The 27,472-nt window shown below is 42.4% G+C and overlaps 1 protein-coding gene across 4 annotated transcripts; it reads right to left on the bottom strand.

Annotated features, from left to right (window-relative positions):
• Nucleotides 1-4,794: 4,794 nt before the first annotated feature.
• On the bottom strand, nucleotides 4,795-22,565 carry LOC307219267 (specifically androgen-regulated gene protein). 4 transcript variants are annotated; one of them, XM_079982321.1, is made up of 4 exons: nucleotides 22,512-22,565; nucleotides 10,525-10,681; nucleotides 7,810-7,984; nucleotides 4,795-7,086 (listed from the first exon to the last, which is right to left on the bottom strand). In XM_079982321.1, the coding sequence occupies exons 2-4, from the start codon at nucleotides 10,636-10,638 to the stop codon at nucleotides 5,675-5,677; spliced, it is 1,701 nt and encodes a 566-aa protein (XP_079838447.1). In that variant the 5' UTR covers nucleotides 10,639-10,681; nucleotides 22,512-22,565; the 3' UTR covers nucleotides 4,795-5,674. The 4 variants fall into 4 exon arrangements, with proteins under 4 accessions (XP_079838447.1, XP_079838445.1, XP_079838446.1 ...); XM_079982319.1 differs by having other exon boundaries at nucleotides 22,406-22,528; XM_079982320.1 differs by lacking the exon at nucleotides 22,512-22,565 and adding an exon at nucleotides 22,201-22,343.
• Between the last annotated feature and the right edge of the window lie 4,907 nt (nucleotides 22,566-27,472).

The following is a 27,472-nucleotide window of genomic DNA, read 5'->3' as shown; positions in this document are numbered from 1 at the left end:
CTGCAGCGCTGGCTCATCCAATAGGCAGACTAAGAACATGCTTAGCGCCACAAAAAAGGTGGAGGAATTCTAAAGAATTTGACATTTGATATCCCCCCCCCAAAAAAAAGCACATCATGGGAATGGCCAGAATTTTGTTTGACTTCCCTACTGTTTTATTTTAGAGTTTAGTATTGCGTGGACAGGGACACAGGTGGCGCTGTGGGTTAAAGCCTCAGCGCCTAGGACTTGCCGATCGAAAGGTCGGTGGTTCGAATCCCTGCGGCGGGGTGCGCTCCCGCTGCTCGGTCCCAGCGCCTGCCAACCTAGCAGTTCGAAAGCACCTCCGGGTGCAAGTAGATAAATAGGGACCGCTTACCAGCGGGAAGGTAAACGGCGTTTCCGTGTGCGGCTCTGGCTCACCAGAGCAGCGATGTCACGCTGGCCACGTGACCCGGAAGTGTCTCCGGACAGCGCTGGCCCCTGGCCTCTTAAGTGAGATGGGCGCACAACCCCAGATTCTGTCAAGACTGGCCCGTATGGGCAGGGGTACCTTTACCTTTACCTATTGCGTGGACAGGCGGAGTCCCCAGATCCCACGCGGTCCCCCCCGTCATGTGGAATAACGACTCAAGAAAACGTGCTATGGGATCAAATTGGCCACAACTTTATTAAATTGTAAATGTGGGTAGACCTTGGCTCAGGCATTGGGCGTTCTCCCTCCCCAGTCCCCAGCCGGGGACCTAGGGAGCATCAGGGTTATCCAGTGTGGGGGGGGGATGGGCCGGCTCTGGAGAACATATGTTCAAGCAGAGATAGCCGCCCCCGTTACGCCGCCGCAGGGGAGAGCAATGACGACCTTTCGGCGTACGGTCAAAGCCTCCCTTCAGAAACCCCTTTAACGGGGAACCCTGGAAGGCAAAGCCAAGCCTATGCTGTTGGAGCCGCTCCAGATCTAGGGGCTGCACGCGTCCACGCAAAGGGCGCCCCCCATTTTAGGCGGGGAGCGGTCATTGTTTTATTTTTAATAACATATGAGTGGCACCATAATCTTTGCAGCGCACAGGGCCTCTAAAAGCTTAATCCAACCCAGGGTGGTTGGAATAAGTTATTTATTTACAAAAAATATTTATATACCGCTGTATCATAAAAATATGCCACGGTGGTTTCCAATATAAAACCATAAAGGTTAAAGACAAAAAAAAAAATGAAAAACATATTGTACATCCTACGTTGTTGCAATTTGTGAACTTGAACTTTGAACCAGTACTGACTGCATTGTGTGAAATGGCAATGTCGGACATTTAAAGCATTACAGTAATCAAAGCAAATAAGGTCAAATCAACATACTAAAATGCAAAACTGCATAAAACTGCATAAAACCTAAAAAACCTGCTTTTAAAATCTCACCAGTTCCAGGCTTGTTGAAATTTTGATTTGACTTGCATACAGTATTTAAAATGAATGATACTCAAGCCTCTACAGACTGTTAAATATTGGGTTCAGAACTTTTCGGCACAGCCTGAACCCTGAGCATGGTACATACTTTCCAGTGGCCTTGTACTAGGCATGTGTTGCATAACATCACAGCTGTGCCAAGAACAAAGCCTGCCACATTAAATAGATCCCTTGTAGTAGAAGGCCACATGCATGGGCCTGTCAGGATACAAACTCCAGGATTATGGAGCTGTCGCTGCTTGCAAAGCTGATCCATCATAACTGATTCATTTTAGACACTTCCACTTTGGCAGGGACCAGTGCACATTTCCTGTCAGGGCTATGAAAGATCCCCACCCGAAAACCTGGGGAATTCCTGTAGGCCATACTGAGCCAGAAGACCCTAAGGGTTAACTGCAAACAAGGCAGCTTCCTATGGTCCAGTTGCATACGTGTCTGTATGCCACTGATTAATTGTCTGATTACGATTAACATTCATTTACCTTTGCAAGTTCACCTGCTATTTATTTTCAACTATGACATTTCCAGTATGATTATTAAAGATGTTCTGCAATTTCTAGTCAGCTCTAGTGTCGTAGTTACTTAAGGCAGTTTAATGGCAGAACTATGCATATGTAAGAGCTAGAATATACTTTACTGAAACCATAACAATAATTGGTTTAAATTAGCATTGTAAACACCAGCAAGCCACTACCAGTCTTTGTACAAAGGATATGTGGCAACTTGCATACATGATTTTGAATTAGGCCATTTTAAACATAGTTCTTTTATTAGCACACAAATGTGATGAACAAACTTCCAAAGTCAGGGCCCAATCAAAAACTTCACCCACTGCTGACATGGCTGTGGGGAGCCACTGCCACATCTTAAACCCAGCTGCTCAAATTGGCCATTGCAGGAGCTGAGGAAGGGGAGAGGGCAATTGGATCTGATCCCTGTGCCAGCTGCCGGGTGGTGCAGAGATCAGGTCTGGAGCAGGCCCAATGCCACTGGGTGATGGCAGTGAGACTACTCAGGATTGTAAGAGATCCAAAGGTGTCTTGGTCCTGCCTCTCCCTGCCCTCAGAACCCCATTTCGGGGCTTTCTGCTTGTGAGCCTCCCACCCACTTGCACATTCAGTTGACCTAAGGGGGAGGTGGATGTTGGAGTGCTTTCTGGACCACTCCATCTATAGCAGATGGCAAGAGGCCAGCTCAGCTCAGCAGAGGGATACATCCATTCAATTCAAAAACCCTTCCAGCCTGTCGTAAAGTGGGGTGGGGGCAGGTTGGGAATGTTTGAATGGTTTTGCCAGTATAATAGCAAATATCAGTTCTGGTTAAGTATAATAGTCAACTGCAAAATTTATAGAAGGCCAAGTGAAACAAAAGTTCCAGCTTACCCTCCAAGCCAAAAAAAAAATGTTATGTAAGCAGGAATTAGTTGCATTTTCAAACTCAACAAGACTTCTTTCTACATGTTTAGTTAAGGATTTTGGTGTCAGTTATTTAACAGGAGCCACACCCAAAGTTCCACTCTAAAATGGATTTTTACTTCCTTTAATGTCAGAAACAAATTGGCATGAGAAAATTTGAACTTTAAAAACAACAACAGGAAGGTATCAAAGTCCAATACAAAAGTTCACCCAACCATTAAAATTGACATAAGTTAAATTAGTATCCTGGGAACACAAGCAATTTTGAGTTGACATTTGGGATACTATTAGGACTGAGTGCTAAAATGTAGATTTGAAGCATATTTAGGGTAGATAGGAGAATGCCCCTGGCAAGTTCCTGTCAGGAATTGCCTCTAACCCCATCCCCCATGAGTCAGTTATAAAAACATTTCACCCATATTTTTGAAGTGATTTTAACAAGTTGACTTTGTCATATGTTCAGACTAGTCATTTTACTTTCTTCACATGTCTTTGTATTTATTCACAGTTGGTTGAGTGAGGTCCTGCCAACTTGCAGTTCAGAGATATATTGAGCTGGACATAAATTTGGCTCCCTGCTGCAAAGTGATGCGAATTGGCTTTGAGGAGATTGCTAATGCCTATAGTCTTGTAGCATCACCAATTTAACAAATGTAGGAGAGTAGAAATCTGTTCATGGTGTCTCTGGTTCTACAGTTCAAAATCCTGGGGCAGAGCTGGTAGCAGTTGGCAAGGAGAGAACTAGTAAAATAAAGCCAAGCTACAGATCAGACTTTAAATCAGTTAGCCACAGAATAACTTTTAGAGTACAAGTATGCTGTTAGTCTCTTCATGCAACTTCATCTAGAACAGGGATAGTAAACCTTTTTATACCTTCTGCCCACTAATGCATCTTTCTTGATGGTAAAATTTCCTTACCGCCCAACATTGATCGATGGAAGGAGGATTGAGTTTGTGCCGTAGAACCCCCTACCGCCCACCTAGAAACCTGAAATGCTCACTAGTGGGTGGTAAGGACCAGGTTGACAACCCCTGATCTAGAACAACAACATACCACCAAAATGAATGGGTTAAGTGTTTTGTGTGCACCTAGTAATATCTGGATGAGAGTTTCTAATAATTAAAAAAGAATTGTGTTACAATGTTTAGTGTTGAACTAAGATACAGTACATTTTCATTTTCTCTCTAATTTCTTATGGTATTCAACTCCTGAGATGGGAAAGCGTGAGAGAGGGAAAGAAAATGTAAACAGAACTGTTGCACAAGAGCACTTGGATTTTACAAAAGAACACTTTTTTAATCATAGTGGATGATCGGCTCCCAAGCTCTTTTGATGTGTTCCCCACCACCACATAAATACTACAGTTCAGCTAGTTCAAAGCCAAAAATCCATCCTTCCCTTATAGATTGGAGACCTGCTGAGCTGCCAAATACAGTGGTACCTCGGTTTACGAACTTAATCTGTTCCGGAAGTCCGTTCTTAAACCAAAACCATTCTTAAACCGAGGCGCACTTTCCCTAATGAGGCCTCCCACCGCCAGTGCCCTTCCACCATTCAGATTCCGTTCTTAGACTGAGGTAAAGTTTGCAAACCAGGACACAACTTCCGGTTTTGGGGAGTTCATAAACCGAATAGTTCGTAAACAGGGCTGTTCTTAAACTGAGGTACCACTGTATGCTGGGGTTCCTTAACAGATGAGTTGGTGGGAAAGGGTCACTTGCTCTAATACTGTGGTGCTAAATACAGTAGGTTTAACTTCAGCTCATTATTATTAAAGAACCTGTAATGTTTGAGCCACAAACCTTTCCAGAGATAGCAGTGATTTTATGCAACTATGCTTACTTTCAAGGTTATAGTTAAATTTTGTGTTTCCCACAGACCAGTTCTCCCTACTCCACTTTACTATTTTAACATGTTTTACTAACCAAATAAAATCCAAAGTTTCCTCCATATAAAATAGTTTATTCTTCAATTTTTAATGCAATTTTCATTCTAGAATACTGCATGATTTTCAATGAGCATACAATAGTAATTTGTTCACATAAGCAGGTACAACAAACTACCATCAACCAGATCAATTCTAGTTCTAGTATTCATTTGCTTTTAATCAAATTCTAGCCAGCCATTTTGAAGACATGTTGGAGGTGAATTGGCAAGTACTTCTTATCATTCATGAACTTGACACTTAAGATTCATATCCGATGCATTCTTGCCAGTTTATTAAATATCTAGCGCATGCGTCATCTCAGTGGATATAAACAGGCCTCCTGATTCTACCAGCTACACTGTGTGCAGCAGATTATCAGGCCCAGAGTTTTAAAAAGGAACCAAAAAACATTATTGCAACTCAATCTTAACTAAAGATTTCTAGCCATATGGCTGTTGTCATGTTACAAGACCTATGAGTTCATAGTTTGGCATGGTAATTACAACTTAGATCTTTGAGAGTTCCCCCTTCCAGTTAACCACATACTTATTACATAGTTATACTGTACATACATACATTCATTCATACATACATACATACATACATACATACATAATCATACTTTTATACACTATATACAACACCCTAAGATCCTATAAAGGTGGTGGCAGATGTAAATGGCAGAATTAATCCTCCTCTACAGAAGTGCTAGTTCTCGTGCAGACAGCTGAAGCCAGTGCTGGTTAATCCATCAAGAATGTCTACAGACTAGACAAGACCTTCATCCTATGCTGCAATTCCTCCCATTTTAGCTGAAGAAGCGGAGGGAGCAAGCAAGTATACTCATTATCCACAACTGAACACACAGTTTTTGTACTAATCAAATGATTTGGCTTACTCCTTCAATAGACCAAGTTTTTTCAAAGCCTCCTTTCTATGCTCCTCTGTGGCCCCCTTAGGGGTGATCTTTACACTGACACATGGTGGCCTGGGCAGCTTAGAGGGGGGCTGAAGTGGATAAGATCGTCGTTTGTCGCTTTTTTCCAAATCAGCATTATGCATTTTGTTTTCCTTCAGATCAACAAAGTCTTTCCCCGTGCCAAGGGAAGCTGGGCGTGGCCGGCTACTGCGAAGAAAGTTTGGAGTGATCTTGTCAAAAAATGACATTTTGCCAAGTGAACCACTGTTCTTAATATTCTGGTCCTCGCTCCCAGAAGAGATGCAACTGCTCAAACCGACACCTGAACGCTCCAGTGTTTTGGATTTGACATTGACTTGTTTGACAGCTGCCAGGTTGATATCCATTGGGTAGATTTCTTTCCCACCAACCTGGTTGTGCTGTTCATCAGATTTCTTATCAGAGGTGACATTATCCATATTTACATTCTCCCTGCTGCTTGTCCTGGGAGTTTCTCTTGGAATTGAGTAAGGTGTGGTTTTGATCACATGATCATCGGGATCTTTTTCTTGATCTAGTGGGAGACCCAGTTTCTTAAGAGCTTCTCTCCTGGCTCTCCCCTGTTCATTTTGGATTGAATGAACTTTTTCCATGGAAAAATCACCAGTTGCAGCTCTGGGCCTGCCGTTTGATGGAGCCAGAACCTTTATCTTGTGACTGGGATCCACATTGAGTGACACAGCATTACCTTTGCTGGTTTTAAGGATAATATTGGGAGGCAGTTTCCTGGGTTTGGGGGCAGTGGGAGGACCTTGCTTGAAGTTGGGATCTAGGGCAGGTTCTTCCAGTGTAGGTTTTTGATAATTTTCTTGAGCAACAGTAATTTGTTCAGAAATCTTCTTGCTACTAGGAGAGAGAGGTTTCAGAATGGCTTCTTTCCCAATTGCTACCCCCATCTTATCTAGTGAAAGTTCCGTCTGGGTAGCTGCAGCCCCATATCCCTCCACTACATCAACATTCCTCTTATTTTCATAGTGAGGTGTCCCACTTGGCTCTTGTCCACTTCTAGGATGACTCCTCCGCTGGTCCTGGAAAGGTTCAGGGGGTGGGATGACTATAGATTCCAAGTTAGATGGCCTTAACTGGGAGCTCATTTTAGGCTTGTCATTTGGTATGTCCACTGGCTCGTGCTTAGGAGACCCCCATGAAGTCTGGCATTTCAGAGAATCAGCAACATTAGACCCTGTTGCTTCAGCAAGGGAAACGTTGGGAGCACTTTTTACACTGATGTTCCTTGGAAAGATATGGTGACCTGGATTTGGGGTGACAACAGGAACAGAGCCAGAAAGACATTTTTTGCTCTTTGGTTCAATTTTGTTGCGCTTTCCTAGATTTTCATGATCCAGCTCTACAATATTGGCGGTGGGGATAGAAAGAAACAAAAGAAGGAGAAGTAAGTATTGTTCTTACAATCTTACTATCACAAAACCTCAACAAAGAGAAAGAGGAGAAGAGCAAACCCAAGTCCTTAAATTATTTGCCTTACCACAAAAGGATGAATTAAAAACAAAATACTAACTGTATCAAAGTGATATTTTAACAAATCCCACACATGGTATTTATTAGATTAAAAGCTCAAGGAGTAACAGAGAATATGTCTGTCTGTCTGTCTGTCTGTCTATCTGTCTGTCTGTTTGTCTGTTTGTCTGTTTGTCTGTTTGTTTGTCTGTCTGTTTGTTTCTATGGTGGGGATGTGTGCTTGTAACCAAACTGGAACTGGATTTAGAGGTTAGGAAATGTCTTTGGTTTTTCCACAGCATAAGTGCATTGCCTTGAACCATAATACTTTAAGTTACCAACATAAAGCGATAACTCAAGCTCATTATGGCTACTTTTAGTTGTTCAAAGGAGCTAAAATGAATGTGTGCTTTTTAGCATCCAAGCTACTAGATCTACCCCTAAATTTTGTGCTCTTGATAGAACATGCATGTGAAACACTTTTTCCATACGGAACTCTACAGTTCTGAAACTAGTTCTGTGCTTTGTTTCCTCACCACCACCTAGATTGAGCCAGGAATGATGCTTCAGCTGAAACATTCCTGTTAAAGAATCACAAGAGAACTCAACTTACCTTTAGGAACATCTCTCATAGGCCACGTCCGTGGATGCTTAGAAGACTCAGCTGTCTCTGCCTCATCAGTAGAAACTCCGCTGTCTCCTTCAGTATCCAGAGAATCTAGTGTTTCTTCAAGGAACATAAGACATTCTTTCTCCGCCACTGATAGATAGTCATAGCCACTGTCACTCTTCAAGACAAAAAAACAAAAAAAAACCCTGAGCAACATGAACAAGGAGACATAAAAGCTCAAAAAGAATTATCCTCATCTCAAATTTATTACCTTCCATAAAGACTTAATTACTGCAGTGAATCTGCAAGAATTTGGTCTGTCAGTAAGCCTACAAAGGAGCACTACCTAATCTTTATAACCAAGGTCAACACCACCATTATTGTTCTCCCTTTTTTGTTCTCCCGCTGAGACCACATAACACCGGTCTTGAAAGACCCACATTGGTTCCCAGTATGTTTCTAGGCACAATTCAAAGTGTTGGTGCTGACCTTTAAAACCCTAAATGGCCTCAGTCCAGTATACCTGAAGGAGCGTCCCCACTCCCATCATTCAGCCCGGACACTGAGATCCAGCGCTGAGGGCCATCTGGCAGTTCCCTCAGTGCGTTAAGTGAGGTTACAGGGAACCAGGCAGAGGGTCTTCTTGGTAGTGGCACCCGCCCTGTGGAACACCCACCCACCAGACGTCAAAGGGAAAAACAACTACCAGACTTTTAGGAGACATCTGAAGGCAGCCCTGTTTAAGGTAAAGGTAAAGGGACCCCTGACCATTAGGTCCAGTCACGGACGACTCTGGGGTTGCGGCGCTCATCTCGCTTTACTGGCCGAGGGAATCGGCGTACAGCTTCCAGGTCATGTGGCCAGCATGACTAAGCCGCTTCTGGCGAACCAGAGCAGCGCACAGAAACGCCGTTTACTTTCCCACCGCAGTGGTACCTATTTATCTACTTGCACTTTGACGTGCTTTCGAACTGCTAGGTGGGCAGGAGCAGGGACTGAACAACGGGAGCTCACCCCATCGCGGGGATTCGAACCACAAACCTTCTGAGCAAAATAGACCATGAATTTTCTGCAACCACCACTCCCATTCTCAAAGACTTCAGACAGAAAGACTGAATGTGGCCACAAGATATTTGGGTCAATGGTCCAATGGCCAAAATGAATGCATAAATTACATCTGCCAGATTCCAAGATTCACAGGATTTGTCTGCTTTCAGTAATTTTCAAGCATAGATATTACAAGTTGAGTTCCAACTGTCAATTATTTAATGTCAATGTCCCAGCTGATATACCCAAATGGTAATAAGATAAAAATCTGACGTAGGAAGAGTTGGATTCCCTTGCTTTTTCTAGGATGAGGCCATGTGGGAGTTTTTGCAAGGTACAGGTTTATTACGAAGACAAGGTAGAGGCCCCACAATAATTGCACTACCCTGCTCATCGTTATTAATTAAATGCACAAGTTCACTTCTAGTGTGCAACAGAAGGAATGGAAGTTCAATTCAGAACTGTAATTTGCATAGCTGTAAACTTTTCCCTTTTCTTGCAAGGAATCCTATTCGGAATAAGGGAATTTCCCTTAAAAAAGGGAAATGTTGACAGCTATGGTAATTTGTGGTTAGTAAATCTCTACAAATTACGGTTAGCAAATATCTAGTAAGCTTCAAGTCAGACAGGAAATAGTTTACCTGGTCTCATCACTCACTGGACAGAAATCCACTCCACCTCAACGGTTACAGAATGACAGTGCTAAACTTGGAGTGAAGCTGTGTTAAACTTTAGTGAAACATATCACAGAAGTTTGCATTTGCACAAACTTGTCTAAGGCTCACCACAGTGCACTCTCCATCACCATCTCTTCAATATGGCATTATTATTATTCTTCAATGGACTAGGCATTGGGAAACTGCAACTACAGCAGCTCCAAAACATTTCTAGTGGAAGTACCGCCATTCAGTTGTCATTCGAATTTTAATATTCTCAGCAGGTTGACTGAGGGAAACTCCTTCACATAGGTGCTTGGAGAAGCCTCACATCCTAAGGGCAAGTTCATACATTCATGACCATCACTCAAATAATTTAACACCAAGAGCTCATCCACACAGTGCTTTCTAGGTACATGTTCATGCTTGCAAGCTCTGTGTCTGAGCGCTTTAATTTCCGCCCCCCTCCCGTTGCTTTCTCAAGGAAAACCTGCTATTTATGCTGCATTGAAACAAGTGGCAATTTGGGTTTTCTGTGGATTTCCGTTTGCTTCAATTCAGCGGTAAAGAACAGGTTTTCACAGAGAAAGTGCTGGGGGAAATAGAAAAGGACTCGGTCACTGAGCATGAAAGCACAGACCCCTGCCTAGAAACAGCACACAAGGAAGTGACCTAAGTGACAATCAAGTCAAACACTTGCCTCAAAAATTAGTTGCCCCAAACAATATGCTTATCCCTGTGTATCCCATCAGCCTAATTCAGCGTATCAGAGATTATGGTAGTTGTAGTGCAACTACAGGTTCCTCATCCCTACAATACAAAGCCCTAGCTTGCAAGTAATTTTGATTTTTTAAAAATTTTAGTTGAAAACTTTAGCCCAAGGTTAAGATGGTGCTTTATCTTTTATATTTCTTAAATGTTTTAGCAGTTGGATATTTTATTTAGGGCTATAGACCTGTCTGAACGTTCTGAAATTATGCGGAACAGAAAAATAAATTGAATTAAATTAATATACCTTTCCAGACAAGCTGGAGTCGTTGCTGATCATACTGTCACAACTGCCTGCACTGTGAACAATTGCTCTGGGTTCTGGGTCAGCTGTCCTTATCCACAAATCCTTTTTAGGCATATCACTAGTCAGGCAAGGGAGCAGTAAGTATGACTGAGGAACTCTGGAGAGGAAACATAAGAAGAAGCCATAAACATATATCACAACTTCAGAACATTCTCAAAAACAGATTACTGCTGCAGAAATCCTGCCGGTTGCTGCATATGAATATCATTTTTCAAGGATTTCAACTCATTTATACCTTGCTGCTTTTACACACATGGCAGCTTACAACAAGATATAAAGCAATGCCCAAATTCACAAGCCTTGGGATCCAATAAAGTCAGTACACTTGACTTAGTAGTACTTTCCCTTCACCATGATACATTGCTAATCAATTCTTGGAAGCAGTGTCCTCAGGGCCACCAACAAACAGGTAGAAGGGGTAGGAGTTTGTGGGTGGCCAACCCCACCCCACCCCACCCCACCCGCTTTCATCCTTTTTTAGTAGCATAAGTATGTCAATCAGACATTTATGAAGAAAATTAGAGCAGAAAATGTGACTCAGCAGGCAGCACTGTTGCTAAGGACACTTCATCACTGTTGCTAAGCAACTGGAGGAAGAAATATTGATGCCCAAGCCTGGGACTCAAGAGGGGCCCCTCCTAGAGTAGCAGGAAAAATCAGAAGCTAAGAAGAAGAGGATACTGGGGTGTGTTTGTTAAAGCACTTTCCTCATGCCCACATTATTTCATTCATTCAGTGTGCTGCCTTTATAGAATAAAACAAAATGGGCTTGGTTCAGTATATGTTACTTAGAAGTAACTCCCTTGAAATAAATGAGGCTTCCTTCCTACTGAGGAAAATTATATGTGATATTGCAGTTGTTACCCTGCTCTGCTTTTCCACACCCCACAAACAATCACTACTGGTCTGTTTGTCGTCGCTGGGCTGTTCTTTATTCATATACAGTAATAATCTTTGCCTTGGCTTTTGACATCTGAGGTGTGTTTTTAAGACCTACCCTATCGCTGTGACAGTGATCTATGTTAACTTTTTTAACATCAACTTTTAAATTGTTGTAACCTGTTCTGGGACCTGTTGCTGAAGGGCAGCCAATCAAAATAAACAATACTAATACAAAAATACAAAAAGAATCAGCAAATAAAGCAAACAAACAAAATTAAACACCTTACAACTGCAGCGAGTTAAAATTCCTATACACTGTACTTTTAACATATTTTTTTAAAAAAATCAAGGCAAAATGTTTTGCGCACAACTGATAAAAGTTGCAGCCATTTTAAAGCCACTTCTGTCTATGCATAGCTCTCACTCACACACCCTACCTTTCAGGAATAAATAAAAATAAATACTCTGGGCAGAATTATTATTTATTACTAGCAACCTTGTGCCCAGCATTGCTTGGGAATTCTAAGGATTGGTTCACACCAGTGTTTAATGTGTATTTGCAGCTCATTTTGTCTCTAATTATTATTATTTATTATTATTTGTCTATATGATGCCTCCTTATCCAAATGGCAGCCCACACCTTTTCCCACTAAATTTGAATTTTCCTAATCAATGGATAATCCAGTAAGGAAAGAAAATACAAGTTAAAATAGTATGTGACCAGACTGTGGATCCAATGAAGTGCATTGTGTGGGCAGGTTGTTTTACATGACTGGTGACATTTCACTGGGTGCTGCCTGCCACACTTCCTACTTCCATTTTGTTTCCATCTGCCCAAAGAAAAGCTGCTGAAGGCACATTCACATTTTAACAGTATTTTTTTAAAAAAACACCCAGTTATTTTGGCCAGAAGTGCTTTTGCTTGAAACAGCTGTATTAAAAATAAAAATAAAACTTGTCCTTTCAGGTACAAGAGGTGGGAAAGGAAATAAAGGCAAGGAAGTGACCGTCTTTCATGCCACTGTCTCCAAATCCTTGCTTGACTTGGAGCCACACACATTACTGAAGGGGCGGCGGCAGCATTCACTGTTTTGTGCACATCTGGTACATCAGAAAACCTGTATATAAAAAAAAAATAAAACATGCACATGTACAGGTAACAAATATCTGTGCAAATATCCACAACAGACTTCAGGTTTCCTGGCTTGGAGCAACACATACATTTAAAAAATAGTGCCTTTTGGACAGATTTGGTACACTGGAAAACTTGTATTTCAGAAATTTATGAAGTGTGTGCATGGGTAAGTAAATATCTGCATACATGCCCACAATGGACCTGAGGTTTCCAGAACCTATGATGAGTTAGGAAGTACTACCTCTACCTCTCTTTTAAATCAGAACCAGTGAAGGCGGTGAAGGTCCTGTGTGAGTGTCTGGAAGCGGTTGGAGGATGGATGGCGGCTAACAGATTGAGGTTGAATCCTGACAAGACAGAAGTACTGTTTTTGGGGGACAGGAGGCGGGCAGGTGTGGAGGATTCCCTGGTCCTGAATGGGGTAACTGTGCCCCTGAAGGACCAGGTGTGCAGCCTGGGAGTCATTTTGGACTCACAGCTGTCCATGGAGGCACAGGTCAAATCTGTATCCAGGGCAGCTGTTTACCAGCTCCATCTGGTACGTAGGCTGAGACCCTATCTGCCTGCAGACTGTCTCGCCAGAGTGGTACATGCTCTGGTTATCTCCCGCTTGGACTACTGCAATGCGCTCTACGTGGGGCTACCTTTGAAGGTGACCCGGAAACTACAACTAATCCAGAATGCGGCAGCTAGACTGGTGACTGGGAGCGGCCGCCGAGACCATATAACACCAGTCTTGAAAGACCTACATTGGCTCCCAGTACGTTTCCGAGCACAATTCAAAGTGTTGGTGCTGACCTTTAAAGCCCTAAATGGCCTCGGTCCAGTATACCTGAAGGAGCGTCTCCTCCCCCATCGTTCTGCCCGGACACTGAGGTCCAGCTCCGAGGGCCTTCTGGCGGTTCCCTCACTGCGAGAGGTCAAGTTACAGGGAACCAGGCAGAGGGCCTTCTCGGTAGTGGCGCCCACCCTGTGGAATGCCCTCCCATCAGATGTCAAAGCAATAAACAACTACCTGACATTCAGAAGACATCTGAAGGCAGCCCTCTTCAGGGAAGTTTTTAATATGTGACATTTTAGTGTATTTTTCATCCTTGTTGGAAGCCGCCCAGAGTGGCTGGGGAAACCCAGCCAGATGGGCGGGGTACAAATAATAAATTATTATTATTATTATTATATTACTAACTGAGAGCAGGGAACACCAACACAATATTGTGAATACAACCAATCAAACACCACCTACTAGTGCAGACAGAAAATAGAGGTTTTGAAAGCACTCGTGTGGATGAAGCATATCAGAAAGGTTTTGAAATCAGTGGTTAAAAAATCAGTTCAGTCCACCATCTTGATTCAAAATGCTATCTAAATGTACTTGAATACAGACGAAAACCTGCTCTTTGATCTCAGGAATCATTACCGCAAAATGTGGTTACAATATCTTAAGGAGGTGTTCAAATACACAGTAAACAAATATTTTTTCCAAACTACATAGTAAGTATTTTTAAGTCATGTCACATATTTCACAAAAAGTGACTCACAATGTTAAAAAACTAGCAGGTAAACAAAGTATAAAAACAAGACTAGCTGGAACAAAACAAGAGTCATACAGCAAGAATAGCTATTAAAAGCAATTTGCTCTTTCGTAACGTTTTTCTTATAGCACTTCTTGCACATCCATTGCTGTCACAAATCCCAACATCATTTGGAAATGCCATGTTGACAAAATCAGTTTCTCTTTCTGCTTTTTAGCAGATTTTTATACATTCCTGTTGCTGTTTCAGTTCAGAATTGGATCAATCCCAAGCCTTTTTAAGGGGTTCTCTTTCTTTATGTAATAAGAGGAGGGGGGCGGAGAGACTAGCAAGTCCTCCCCTTCCAGCACATCCCCCTCCTGTTCTCTGCTGGTTAAGGCTTGCTGCACGTTCTCAAACCCCAACAAGCACTGCAGAAATGGCCCATGCCCACATATATCTGGCTATAGAGATGGAATCTTACTCTGGATTGTTGAAGACCCTGCTGAAGTCCCCACAGTAGCTACCTCTGAAATGAGTTCTCATCTTGGAGTTTAAGACTCCTGTACACAATTTCTAGCTTGTGTGCCTTAAATGGTAGAAGAGACCATTTCGAGTTACCTCTCTCAGTCAAGAGAGAAGGCATTAGCCGAGGCCTATGCTTCACCAAACTGTAGACATTTTGCTTGCCAGACAGAATAAACTTCTCCTATCTTCATCCATCACTGCATGCTGTTCTAGGTGTTCTCCCAATGCCACGCCCCCCCACCCCCAGGCTGACTGGGTTGGGGGTGCGAGTGGAGGGAGGAGAGGAAGAAATCCCTGTTGCACCAGTGCAGCTCATTGCTCCCACTAGCGCAGCTATTTCGTTGAATCTATCCCTATGACCGGTAACCCTTGTAATGAAAGAAAGGCTCTATGTTTCTCCAAGCCTATAGAAGTTCAGCCTCAGGACAACAGAAGACCTGCATGCACTACATTAAAGCACCAGCTTTCTTTGCACAGGAGCACATTCCTTCGGAATGACAAGGAGAGCAAAGGATGACATTTCACAATATCATATCCCTTTATTATTACTACTAATGCTAACTCTGCCTACGAACCAGCAATGCTGCAAAGTCACAGATTAACTTTAAATAATGCAAGGTTGTCACAGGCTCTATGAGCAACCTGCCTATTTACTTAGGGCAGAGGCCAGGGTGTGCATTTCCCTACCTGGTACATACCTCACATTCCTTATGTGAAGGAGAATGCCTTAAAGGGACAGGCCACACACATATGGTAGGACAGGGGTCTTTTAGAAAAGGCCCGTCCAGACAGCCCCTTCCCACGTTCCCGCTTTAAAGCTATAGTGCACAATGAGTGGTGTGGGATGAGCTGGAGGAAATCTAAGCAGGTGTCTTTCACCCCTACTAGGGATGGAGAAATCTGCCAGTTTAAGATTTGCATTTTTCCAGTGTTAAGTTCAGTCCATCACATTTTCACACCTGACTGTGATTTTAAAAAAATAAAAAAAATCTTAGAAGTATTCATTAGCATTTTATTCCACATTTTGCCCAATGTGCACACTTTGTAAGCAATTTTACCTAACGGTAAAATTTTGTATGTTATTTTCACTATTGTGAGCATTTTCGTGTACATTTCCCCATAATATATGCAAAATTCTGAATCTTTTGAAAGAAAGTTGACTTTTGGTTCACATTTTGTTTTGGTGAAATATAAATTAGGTACAATTATGGAATTGTAGAGTTGGAAGGGACCTTGAGGATCATCTAGTCCAACCCCCTGCAGTGCAGGAACATGCAGCTTGTCCCATATGGGGATCAAAGCTGAAACCTTGATGTAATCAGCACCACACTCTAACCAACTAGATTCACATTTAAGCGTACACTGAAATGACTTTCTTCCCCATCCCTCATCCCTACACACATATACGAGAGGTCACTGAAAGAGGCCAGCTGCTCTGGTGCCACTGATATAAAATTAACAGCAACAACATATGTCTGATTCCTTACCCACCTGTCACCATAAGGTTCCAGGGAGGATTACAGCAATTTTAAAATACAATATTAAAAACAATTAAAAACAAATTATAGTCACAATAATAGGGTGGATCCTAATAATATATATCTCATATATATCTCAGGTCACGTACCAGAGGCCAAGGTACAATGGAGACTACACAAGGAATGTGTCAGATACACCTCTGTGGGGAGGGAATTCCAAAACTTTGTGGTGGCCACCAAAAGTGCCCTCTCCCAGGCCACCACACACAAATTTCTGAGGGTGGTGGAACTACCAATGTGAGGCCCAGATGAAAACTGCAGCTGTTTTAAAACAGAGGTTGATACATAGGGGACTAGTGGGGGATTAAGCTGACTGCAGTGTGTGGAATTTAGGGCATGTCCGGAAATTCTACACCGGTTACAAAAGGCAATATTGACTACACCCCAGCTAAGCTTCAAAATCGTATTAAAGCTTCAAAATCATATTAAAGGGCAACTGAGGGGGTAGGGGTACGATGGACAGGTGGCATTTACAAATCAGAACATTCATCGGTTCATGTGAAATTTGTGCAAAGTTTGCCTCAAGGTGATACAACATCCGCTGTTTATTGAGCCTTCATTCCAATTTGTTTGCGCAGTTCATAAAACTTCACTTTGAGTTATGGTTGTCCCACACTTCTGAGTGCACGTCCTCATTTTTTTAATAGACTTTTTCTTTTATGGTGTGTATAAACACTTCCTTATATACTGCTTTTCCTCCAGGGAGCTTGAGTATGTGGTTTGGCTATACTTTATCCTCACAACAACCCTGTGACGTTAGCCTGCGATAAGATCACCCACCAAGTGTGCTTCATAGCTAAGTGAATGCCTTTCCAGTCCTAGTCATTTAGCTTAACTTATACTAACAAAGACCTGATTGGACAGGAAATAATACAACCATAGAAATACAATGGCTATATTCACATCAACCTCAATACAGCCTCATGCTATCATCCTCTATGTCACATACTGTCTTATTTTTCCCACAGTCTTGAGACTCGAATTCACCACGTGCTGGTATGCTCCCTCTTCTCATATATTGTCTCCTCCTTCACAGTTTGCTGCGACAGAGCCAACTGCGATTATACCTAATCAGAATTGCTTCAAAGCTATGATTTACAAACCTTCACCAAACACATTTAAAGCCTTTTAATCCTAGTTTGGTCCTAATGCAAATCCTACAGAAAGGTAAAAGCACACCTCTGGTTAACCTTGAAGCCCTCTGCCCCATATTGTTTTATGTCAAACAGCCCTGGCCACAGCCCTCATGTTCCCCAGCTTCCCCCTCAAAAAGTTTAGAGTTACATACTAAGGCAACTCTACACACTGAAGCCATTCATGTTTCACCCTGATGCTTGACTCGCACCCAATCCCCTCTGCCTTCTGTCCTTCCAAAATAAATAGACATAAGCCCTAGTCCATAGACACTGAGTCTCTTTGTGTGTGAACCTCCAGGCTGATCCGCAAGGTCAGATTTGAATCTTCAAGCTACAGATCCAAGCCATGATCCAACAGCCAAGCTACGTGAGAGGCACCCTACAGCTTCTGTTGAAGCAGCTACTGGACTTGCCTAAGACTATGCAACAAAATCAGTGGCAGAAGCCAAGAGTGTCACCCATCTTTTCCCACCACTCCCTCCCCATGCTTCATTCAGTACATGAAGCCATTCTGCCTTGTGAGGATGTGGTCACAAGCTTTCTAACCAGAAAGACATGTTTCCAGCTCCACCCCTCTGCCTGTCACATTCTGTAAAGTCATCCAGCAAGAGATGGGAAGACTACTCTTAACATGGATAACTAGTATTTAAAGCTCAGCAGCACTGAAAAGCTTCTTTTCAAAATGCAGGCATGTCAGTTCCATTCGTAAGAAGGCGCTAGAGCATCACAGGGTGTGTTCATTCAAATTGCAAAAATCAGCGTGATCAAGGGTGCTATCACGTCAGCGAATCATCTTATATAATAAAAAGGAAACTCTCAAAGATTGCGGTGCACGTGTGCCAATCATAATATTTACAGTTTTCACATGGGAGACTGAATGCCTTCCATTATTCCTCAGCCTTGGCCATGCCCTTGATGCCACATACATAAGCAACGATCTAGAAAGGGGGCAGTCCCTGCCTCACTTCCCATCTCATCTTCCTTAGGTTAGGAAGGACCTTTATGCACTCTGCTTGGGGGAAATAAGCTATCTTGTGTTGTACAAAATCCTGCAACAGGGTACATTCACATCACGGCACTGTACACAGAGATTAAATCAAGACAAAATCCCACGGCCTCCTATCAAAGACAGCAATTTCTCCACTCAAGTTACCGTATTTTTCTGTGTATAAGACTAGATTTTTTCCCCTTAAAAATAATGTCAAAAATTAGGGGGCATCTTATACACGGATACATCTGCCCCCCCATTTTATTAAATCTGAGTCCCCCAAAATAGGGGGTGTCTTATACATGGGGGAATCTTATAGATGGAAAAATACGGTACTCTTGTGTTCCAGTACACAGTATTTGTGACGAAGTTGGATAAGAGAGTGACTAACAGGTATTTAGCAACACCACCATCATCAGTGCAGAATGTTCAGTATGGACAAAAGGAAAGTTGCTCAGACACAGATACACATACATCTTACCTTTGCTTTAACAGGATGAACACTGTTGTTTTGTGAAACAGTTTTTCTTAGCCATCAATTATACCATTTACTTTCAAGTGTATAAGGAGGCAACCATGACAAGAGAGTTACAGGGCTGGCCCAATACATTTTAGCACCTGAGGTGAACTACAAAATGGCACCACCACCCCTTCCCCCAGGGAAGAATGGGTGAGTGAAAGTCTACATCAGGAACAAGGGGGGAAATAAACATCTACATCTGGATCTGCTGCCCCTGTGGATCCTGTCGCCTAAGACAATTGCTTCACCTTGCCTCCTGGGTGGGCCGGTCCTGCAGAGTTATTTCATTAGGAAGATGCCTCATAGTAAGAAAATATAGAGGGGAAAGACAGACTCTCATCACATTGGATCAACAATGATCACAAAAGAAGATGTGTAAAAAGCAGTCTTCTGACTTCTGTTACTAAGAGGAACAAACATGTGTCCAATAAGATATTAAAGGGTTTGGTGCACTGAATAAGCAGCCAAGAAAATTACAGCCTAACTTGCCCAAGACTGTATATTACTACTTAAAATTTTGATCCCTAGCATCACAATTAAGCAGCTGAACCTGGAAGGACATTTGAGTAATCCAGAGCCTAGATATTCAAAAGGCTTTAGAAGCTAACAAAGGTGTAGTTAAAGCTCTAAAATCTGAGATATTAAATATTAACTCACAACCTGAAGCCACAGTTCACTGATAGCGATTATGAACATAGGACACAGCAGTAAAATGTTTTCTTGCTGCATTGCCACTTATTCTTAAGGAAATGAAACCAGGGTGTGCCCAATACCTGATATTGTTATGAGTTTGAGGGAGAGGAAATAGGCTGTAGGTGAGATCCTTGTAACCCCTTGATCCAGCAAGTGTTAAAACATAAGCAAGGCCAGCTACAAGAAGTGATAGCTTGGTTGATGGGCCATTAAGGGAAAAACAAAGGAAAGGGGCAATTGGGTGGGGCTTCTCACCCCACTTGTGGTTAGTTAAAAGAATGAAGCTGAGTTTAGAGTTGAGTTGCAGTGATGTGGGCCAGATTTCAAGCAGCAAGCTGGGAGAAGAGAGAGAGAGAGAGCAATGATTTATGTCTGTTTCAATCCAAGGCTGTGGATATGGGAGAAACAAGACCCTTTTGGGTGTTGATGCTGTGATAGGCTCAGGTTGTATATATGTGCAAATAAACCATATATCAGAAAGCCACCACAGTCTCCGCTATGCCTCATTCCCAAAAGGAAACATAACCCCTGGGTAAGTGCCTAGAATCCCTGTAATCTCGCCCCACTCGGAGATTAGGGTGGTGTGCAACAATATCAACAATGCATATCATATATGAGCCAACTGAAGGAGGCAGGCATTTTCGATTCTTGACCTTCAGCTACAGTGCAGTCCCTGTAGGCTCTGGGCCCATGAAACATATGTTTATCACCATGTAGTGAAACAGCTACCAACACTGTGGAGGGAGCAGAGGCAACAGTGCACAGCCAACTCTTAGAAGGGAAGCAATGAGTGAGGCAGCTGTACCCACTACCCCCTCAATTTAAAGAGGGGTGGGAATATGGATTTGAATCCAAATTGCTTCCTGCAAACTGAGAAGACGAGCCCCATTGGAGTTCCCAATGAGGAACTACATGCTGGATCCAATCCTAGCGGGGCTCCCTGTCAGCATCTATCCCTTCAAGTTCTCAATTGTGCCTTTGTAGTTGCAGCTGTATCTGTCCCACACTGACATCACCTATGACATCATTTGTGGGGAAGGGCCTCACTGGCCAAACTGGGACTCTCGTGGGCCAAATTATGTCATGGAGCAGAGGTTCCCCACTGCTATTTTATACCATAGGTATTAGAACAGACTAATAAAATAAAGGTGATCTATGTACATTCACAAACAGCCCATCGGTAAATGTAGTAATGCTGATTACTTTTTAGATAGAGGCAAAATACTTGGGTCTACAAGATCAGATGGTCTCCTCTATAACTAGTTGCTTTTTAAACTATAAGAAGATTAAGTACTAGGTCCTACAGTCTGGAAGGTAAAGTCCTTCCACCAAGGGGCATTATAAATATGGTTTATTGTCAACAAGTGACATTAAATACCAGCTCAGGTCCTTCATTTGACGCTTAGCTGCAAGTGGATTTTAATAGTATAAAATGCAAGTCTCATCCAGATCCCTCCTCCTTTCTACAACCTTTTTACAACCAACCTATTTATTATATGTGCACTGTTACATTTTGTTTATTGTATATTTTAATTAATGTTATTGTGTATTTTAAGTATTGTAGTAAACTGCTGAGATTTTGGCATATACCGTAAGTGAATATAACAACAAACAAACAAACAAACAAACAAATAAAGCAGATGAAGCAGTGCATATTGTTGGAATTTAGCATGCATCAGGACAAATAACAAGAGTCAATTACTATCTCTTTTCCCTATTAGATCATTTCATGGTCCCCTCAAGTAGAGGTTACTTTAATTTCTTTTATAGTATTTTCTTGGGGGGTGGGTATAGGCTTGCTCTGGTTTTTAACCTAGCACACAGAGCTTAGCTGACTGACCGATGCATTGCCCAAGAATTCCCTGTAAATGAAACTCAATGACGCCTTTGAAGAATTTAGATTTTGTTTTTAAATAAGCTTTGGTGGCATGTATTCTTATGTATTAAAAACCAATAGAATGAAAGAGAGTTGCCAGCTCACTAAAAAAATATATATGCTACTTTGAATGTATCTGCATGGACTAATGCTATTCTGCATCCCATTGGCCAAACCACATCAGAACAAGAGACAGAACATGTCAAACATACATGCACAAGCACCTTGACCCTGGAGACCCATCCACTTCTACCTACACAAAGACTCTTTAATCATTACCCTTACAGTACAAGAACTGCACAATCCTAGTTTTCCAGTTTCAAATTACAAGCAGGCATAGTTCTGCATGTTTACCTACATTTAACTGATAAGGAGCACATTTCCACCCCCATCTCGTGTTAAAAACAATTTCCATCCAAGTTTCCGAAGATTTATTAAAATAATTAAAATGATTGCAAAACTTAAAGTGAGCTTATTTTCCCATAAGTGTGATAATTATATATATATTGAGAGAGAGAGTATAATGTATAAAATATATAATATATATAATATGTAATATTATAGAGAGAGCACATTTATGATTGGTTGCATCTTCCTGATTTTTTGAAAGCAAGTTACTTTTCTTACTACAGGTCTACATATTTTTCATTGTTAATAAGCCTGAACAGAAGCCATGAAAGAGACAAATATTTGTCATTCACTAGAAAGGCACAGATTTAGAGATTAAAAGTCATTTTAAAAGAAACTAAGCTACCAACAGAATTCTCCCTAAAATCTATCAGGAAAGGTTTGCAACATGCATGGATTACCTTCACTAGGAAACTCGAGACTTTCCATAATCCTTTACGAGCCCAAAGATTTCAGTAGGAACACCGGCAAGAAAGATAGCACGAAACAGGGGAAGCGTATAAGCAAGACTGGACAAGCCAGCTATCTGGTCGGCTATTTGTATCTAAATCCAGGAACACTCCTTTTCCGCCTAAGCAAACATAGTTTAGTTAGAGTTTAACTCACCTTTACTAGGAAATAAAAACAATTCCAGCTACTCTGCTATGAAATGACACGACCAAACAGGCTGTACCACCTTCTCTGTTCTCTTCTTGACCTCCTACTGACTTACCTAGACAGGTAAATTCCTCCTCTGTCTTCCTCACTCCACCCTGCTTCTGACTCTCAACCAATCATGCATCCTCCTTCAAACTCCTCATTCCAGCTGTTACCAAAAGGAGGGAGAGGCAGGATTACAGAGCTCGCTGCCAACCACTTTTTTTTCCAGTTCTAAACTTTGGCAGCCAGGAATGAAGCAAAACAGGTAAATGTTTATTTTTAATCTGCATTTTCTGAAGATGAATCGTTTTTCAGCTAAAATGTCACAGGTTATATTTCTCATTCAGGGGGAACTGTAGGATATGGGTTTTCTCTTCCTCTGAAAAAGGGGGGTGGCAAAAAAAAACAACCAGAAGCCCACACATGGCGTGGGATGCATTGCTTCATTCTTTGAAGCCCCTTGGCTTTCCCTTCTTTGTTAAGGCTGTATTCCTACTGCTTTTCTTCCCCTACCAATTGCTCAAAAATGTAGGCAGAGGACACTCAATAACTCTGGAGAATGGAGTTGTAGACGCGGGTCACCTTCCATCAACTTTCTGGCTTAGATCCAGCAGTGTGTGTTATTCATTTTATTTCTTCTAACATTCTCAGTGTAGCCAAGCTTTCCCTATCTCATTGTTGGCATCCGTCTGTCCCGGGAGACAATGGAGGAGTGCACCTTTGGGGGTGAAGTCAAACCGTTGGAGAGTTACAGCACCTGCTGTGGCTGAGAGCCAGTGTGGTGTAGTGATTAAGAGCAGTAAACTCGTAATCTGGGGAACCAGGTTCGCGTCTCCGCTCCTCCACATGCAGCTGCTGGGTGACCTTGGGCTAGTCATACTGAAGTCTCTCAGCCTCACTCACCTCACAGAGTGTTTGTTGTGGGGGAGGAAGGGAAAGGAGAATGTTAGCCGCTTTGAGACTCCTTCGGGTAGTGATAAAGCGGGATATCAAATCCAAACTCTTCTTCTTCTTCTTCAATGTAGAGAGACATGTTTTGTTGCCGCTGGGGCAGATGAAGGCTTCCGGTTGTGCTGCTGCAGATGCACCATGGCATTTCTTCTCTCTGTACTCATTTCTCCTCTGGTGTGTGCTACACACTCACAACCTATCAGTCTCCAAGTACTATGGTTGTCTGCAAGGAATTCCAACATAGTGGAGTTGTTTCCAGCCTTCACACAGAGTTAATGTGCCAATGGGCCTAGTGCCTGAAGCCAGCTTTCCATAGAGCACGACCTTTAGACTTATATGTTAGCATCATCGCTACCCCTTTGCAACCATGAAAACTAATGAAAAGAGAAATTGACCTCCCTTTGTGAACAGACTGGAGATGTGGGAACTGAATCTGTGATCCACAGGAACCAGCTGCTGGAATGAGGCAGGGAAAAACGAAGGATACAGAAGTGCATCTGCAGACCTTAGAGTGGATAGTCATGGTCCAAAACAGACTCAGGCTTATCACCATGTAAATATGCATGGGTATGAAGTCTTATTTTCATTTCTGATCCATCAGAAGTTTCTTGGCTGATGCTAGAACTTGTTCAGATAAATGGGTTGCTATTATATGCAGCGACACCTGGCTGTTCCTACACCTAACCCATGAAAGGCTGGCATCATATAAATGGGAAATAATAATAGTAATTGGGAAATTGTAGGCTTGCTCTAGATTAGTGGAATTTAAACTTCCTACCCTCAGGAAACACTTTCTACATCAATCCATCTCCAGAATACCCCCTGTATAGTACAGAAAATTCAAGGATAAAGCTCCAGTATGCATTCTGAAATACATAGCCATCACTGGAGTCTTACTCCCAAGGAAGAAAGTGTTCATAGGCTCATAGCATGGGAATAAGTACACCCTATGTACACTTATCCTATGTACACCCTATGTACACTTAGGAACGCAGGTGGCACTGTGGGTTAAACCTCAGAGCCTAGGGCTTGCCGATCAGAAGGTCAGCAGGTTCAAATCCCCGCAACGGGGTGAGCTCCTGTTGCTCGGTCCCTGCTCTTGCCAACCTAGCAGTTTGAAAGCACAAAGTGCAAGTAGATAAATAGGTACCACTCCAGCGGGAAGGTAAATGGCGTTTCCGTGCGCTGCTCTGGTTCACCAGAAGCGGCTTAGTCATGCTGGCCACATGACCCAGAAGCTGTACGCCAGCTCTCTCTCGGCCAATAAAGCGAGATGAGCGCCACAACCCCAGTTGTCCGCGACTGGACCTAATGGTCAGGGGTTCCTTTACCTTTATATACACTTGCATGCATATCCTAAGTGAGCAAAAGTGCCTGGTGAACCAGTCTCTAGTGATGAGATAGCAGTTTATACATATGAATATGTGGAGCAGAAGCAGGAAACCCAATCGCAGCAAAAGTGGCAGAATCCTTGTGGCTTAAGAAAATAGTGGCACCAGTGGGTCTTCAGAATTGGAGTAAAGTGACCAGACGCATTCCTGTATGCACTTTGCTGTGAGCAAACCCAGTAACCCACTGAACTATGTGGGATTTACCTCTGCATAAACATTCCTGGTATTATAGGACTGCTAATTAATGCTTTTGAATTATGGTGCTGGAGGAGACTCTTGAGAGTCCCATAGACTGCAAGAAGATCAAACCTATCCATTCTTAAGAAATCAGCCCTGAGTGCTCACTGGAAGGACAGATCCTGAAGCTGAGACTCCAATACTTTGGCCACCTCATGAGAAGAGAAGACTCCCTGGAAAAGACCCTGATGTTGGGAAAGATGGAGGGCACAAGGAGAAGGGGATGACAGAGGACGAGATGGTTGGGTAGTGTTCTCGAAGCTACCAGCATGCGGGAGGCAGTGGAAGACAGGAGTGCCTGGCGTGCTCTGGTCCACGGGGTCACGAAGAGTCGGATACGACTAAACAGCTATATATATATATATATATATATATATATATATATATATATATATATATTCATTTTATATATATATATATAAAACGAATGAGTTTACAGGTTATTTCTCTTTCTCTTTCTGTTGTTTGCTGTCCCTCCCCCACCCCACCCACTTTAGAACACATCAAAGAAAGTAAGAATGGTAGCAATATCAACTTTGCAACCTCCCATCCCATGGAACACAACCTTTCTTTGTCATGCTCTCAAGGCTGCTGGGCTACTTCAGAGATGGCAATAAGCTGCCTATATTTTCAGATGCACAAGTGCCTTTCTTTTGCCTCACACATTTCACTGGGAGGCACCGCCTTCATTTGGCATGTCGCTCTTCTGCATAGTTTGCTAGTGACACCTTCAAAAGAGAAACTCATAGCTTTGACTCTAATATGTTCCTACCTATTAATTAGTTCCTTCTAGGATGTGGCTTAAAATATATTAGTTCATCAGATTTATTGTCCTAGGTGATTTAACATGGCGTGCTTTACAAATCGGCAACAGGAAAAGCTGAAGAGGGTGGTTCTTTCACAAATTGCTCATGAATCAAGCTTGGGCTGTGCTTTACAAACATTTCCCCAGCACCAGGCATATACAAGAATTCAACCTGAGCATGAGAGATCTACAATCCAAAAATTATTGTCATCCTTCCATTGGCTGTTTATAAAGATTTATGGACTGCTTAAACACAGAACTCTCTCAGTGGTGTACATAATAAAAATTGTAGATAAAACACAGCTAAAATGTAGCAAATGACCACTATACAAATACTGGGAGCCTACTGTAGTCCAATAATGAGAACAAATTGCCCAGCAGCTATGATTTATTTAATTTTACAGATTAACAAAGATTTGAATAGCAGAGTAAAGAAAAGATAAGCTACTTATCAATTCCACATTTACTCTTCTCAATTCCACATTTTTCAGAAAAGGGCAAGAGACTTTAAAACATAAAACAGAGCAAAGGGGAATGGATATTTGAACAAAGAAATGTTGGTAAGATCCCAATAGAAGATTAAGGTCTAATTTTGAAAAATTCTAGGAAAAAGGCAGCCAAGTCTCATTGAATTATATATAACTCATTATTTAACAGACAGGTATAAAATATAGTCTACACTAGGGATGCCGTATTTCAAAAAGTAAAGTTTGCTGAGCTTTTAGAAAACCCACCGAAATTGTTGAGCTTTTTAGTAAAAGCTACAAGAATTTTAATCCAGGACGCCATTTTAAGCCAGAACATATAGCAGCCCTTGTATATACCAATTTTCAACTATGGGTATAGAATGTATCTTCCAAATTTGTTAAATGAAGCCTAAAAGCAAGAAACTACATAGCAAATAACTCTCGTAACAGCAGTTTCTCAGACCCTCTCATGACAGAGACAGATTTAGGGAAGCTCAGTAGGTTCTACTGCACTGGACATGGGCATTGCATGCAACACTGCAGGGGTGTTGCAACTACAACATGGTCAATTGAGCAGAATGGAAGGCGAGGGGCAGCAGGCACTGAATTTTGGCCTTGCACAGCACAATGCTGAAATTCGAAATACCAGACTCCACCCCTGCTCACAAGCATCTTCATGGTTACACAGCTATGCAGCTTCACTCCTCAAGTGGGGCTTCAACTTCTAAGATTTGTTCTCAGCATAGAATTTAATGTGCTGTCTATTAAGTGCTGAACTTTATGGTCTCTTCTTTGTTGAATTCCGGGTGCGTTCACATTAGTGCTTTACAGCACAATGGGCTTTTTAGTGAGTTCCATGGCACTTTACCACCTAGCTGTTCACATCACACCAGCTTCATTCAGAATTAGGAACAGCTAAAGGCCACCATGTGGACGCAGGTGGCGCTGTGGGTTAAAGCCTCAGCGCCTAGGACTTGCCGATCGAAAGGTCGGCGGTTCGAATCCCTGCGGCGGGGTGCGCTCCCGCTGCTCGGTCCCAGCGCCTGCCAACCTAGCAGTTCGAAAGCACCTCCGGGTGCAAGTAGATAAATAGGGACCGCTTACCAGCGGGAAGGTAAACGGCGTTTCCGTGTGCGGCTCTGGCTCGCCAGATGCAGCTTTGTCACGCTGGCCACGTGACCCG

This window comes from Podarcis cretensis, assembly GCF_951804945.1.
Source record: "Podarcis cretensis genome assembly, chromosome: 6".
Lineage (NCBI taxonomy): Eukaryota > Metazoa > Chordata > Lepidosauria > Squamata > Lacertidae > Podarcis > Podarcis cretensis.
The sequence above is the reverse complement of the archived record's forward strand: the minus strand, read 5'-3'. Positions and strand labels throughout refer to the sequence as shown.

Coding starts and splice junctions, on each gene's coding strand:
- LOC307219267 (XM_079982318.1), bottom strand. CDS start 10,839: ATGTGTGTAAAAGCAGCAAG. Junction 10,682..10,819: donor ATGTGTGTAAAAGCAGCAAG/GTATAAATGAGT, acceptor TTTCCTCTCCAG/AGTTCCTCAGTCATACTTAC. Junction 7,985..10,524: donor ACTCCAGCTTGTCTGGAAAG/GTATATTAATTT, acceptor TTTGTCTTGAAG/AGTGACAGTGGCTATGACTA.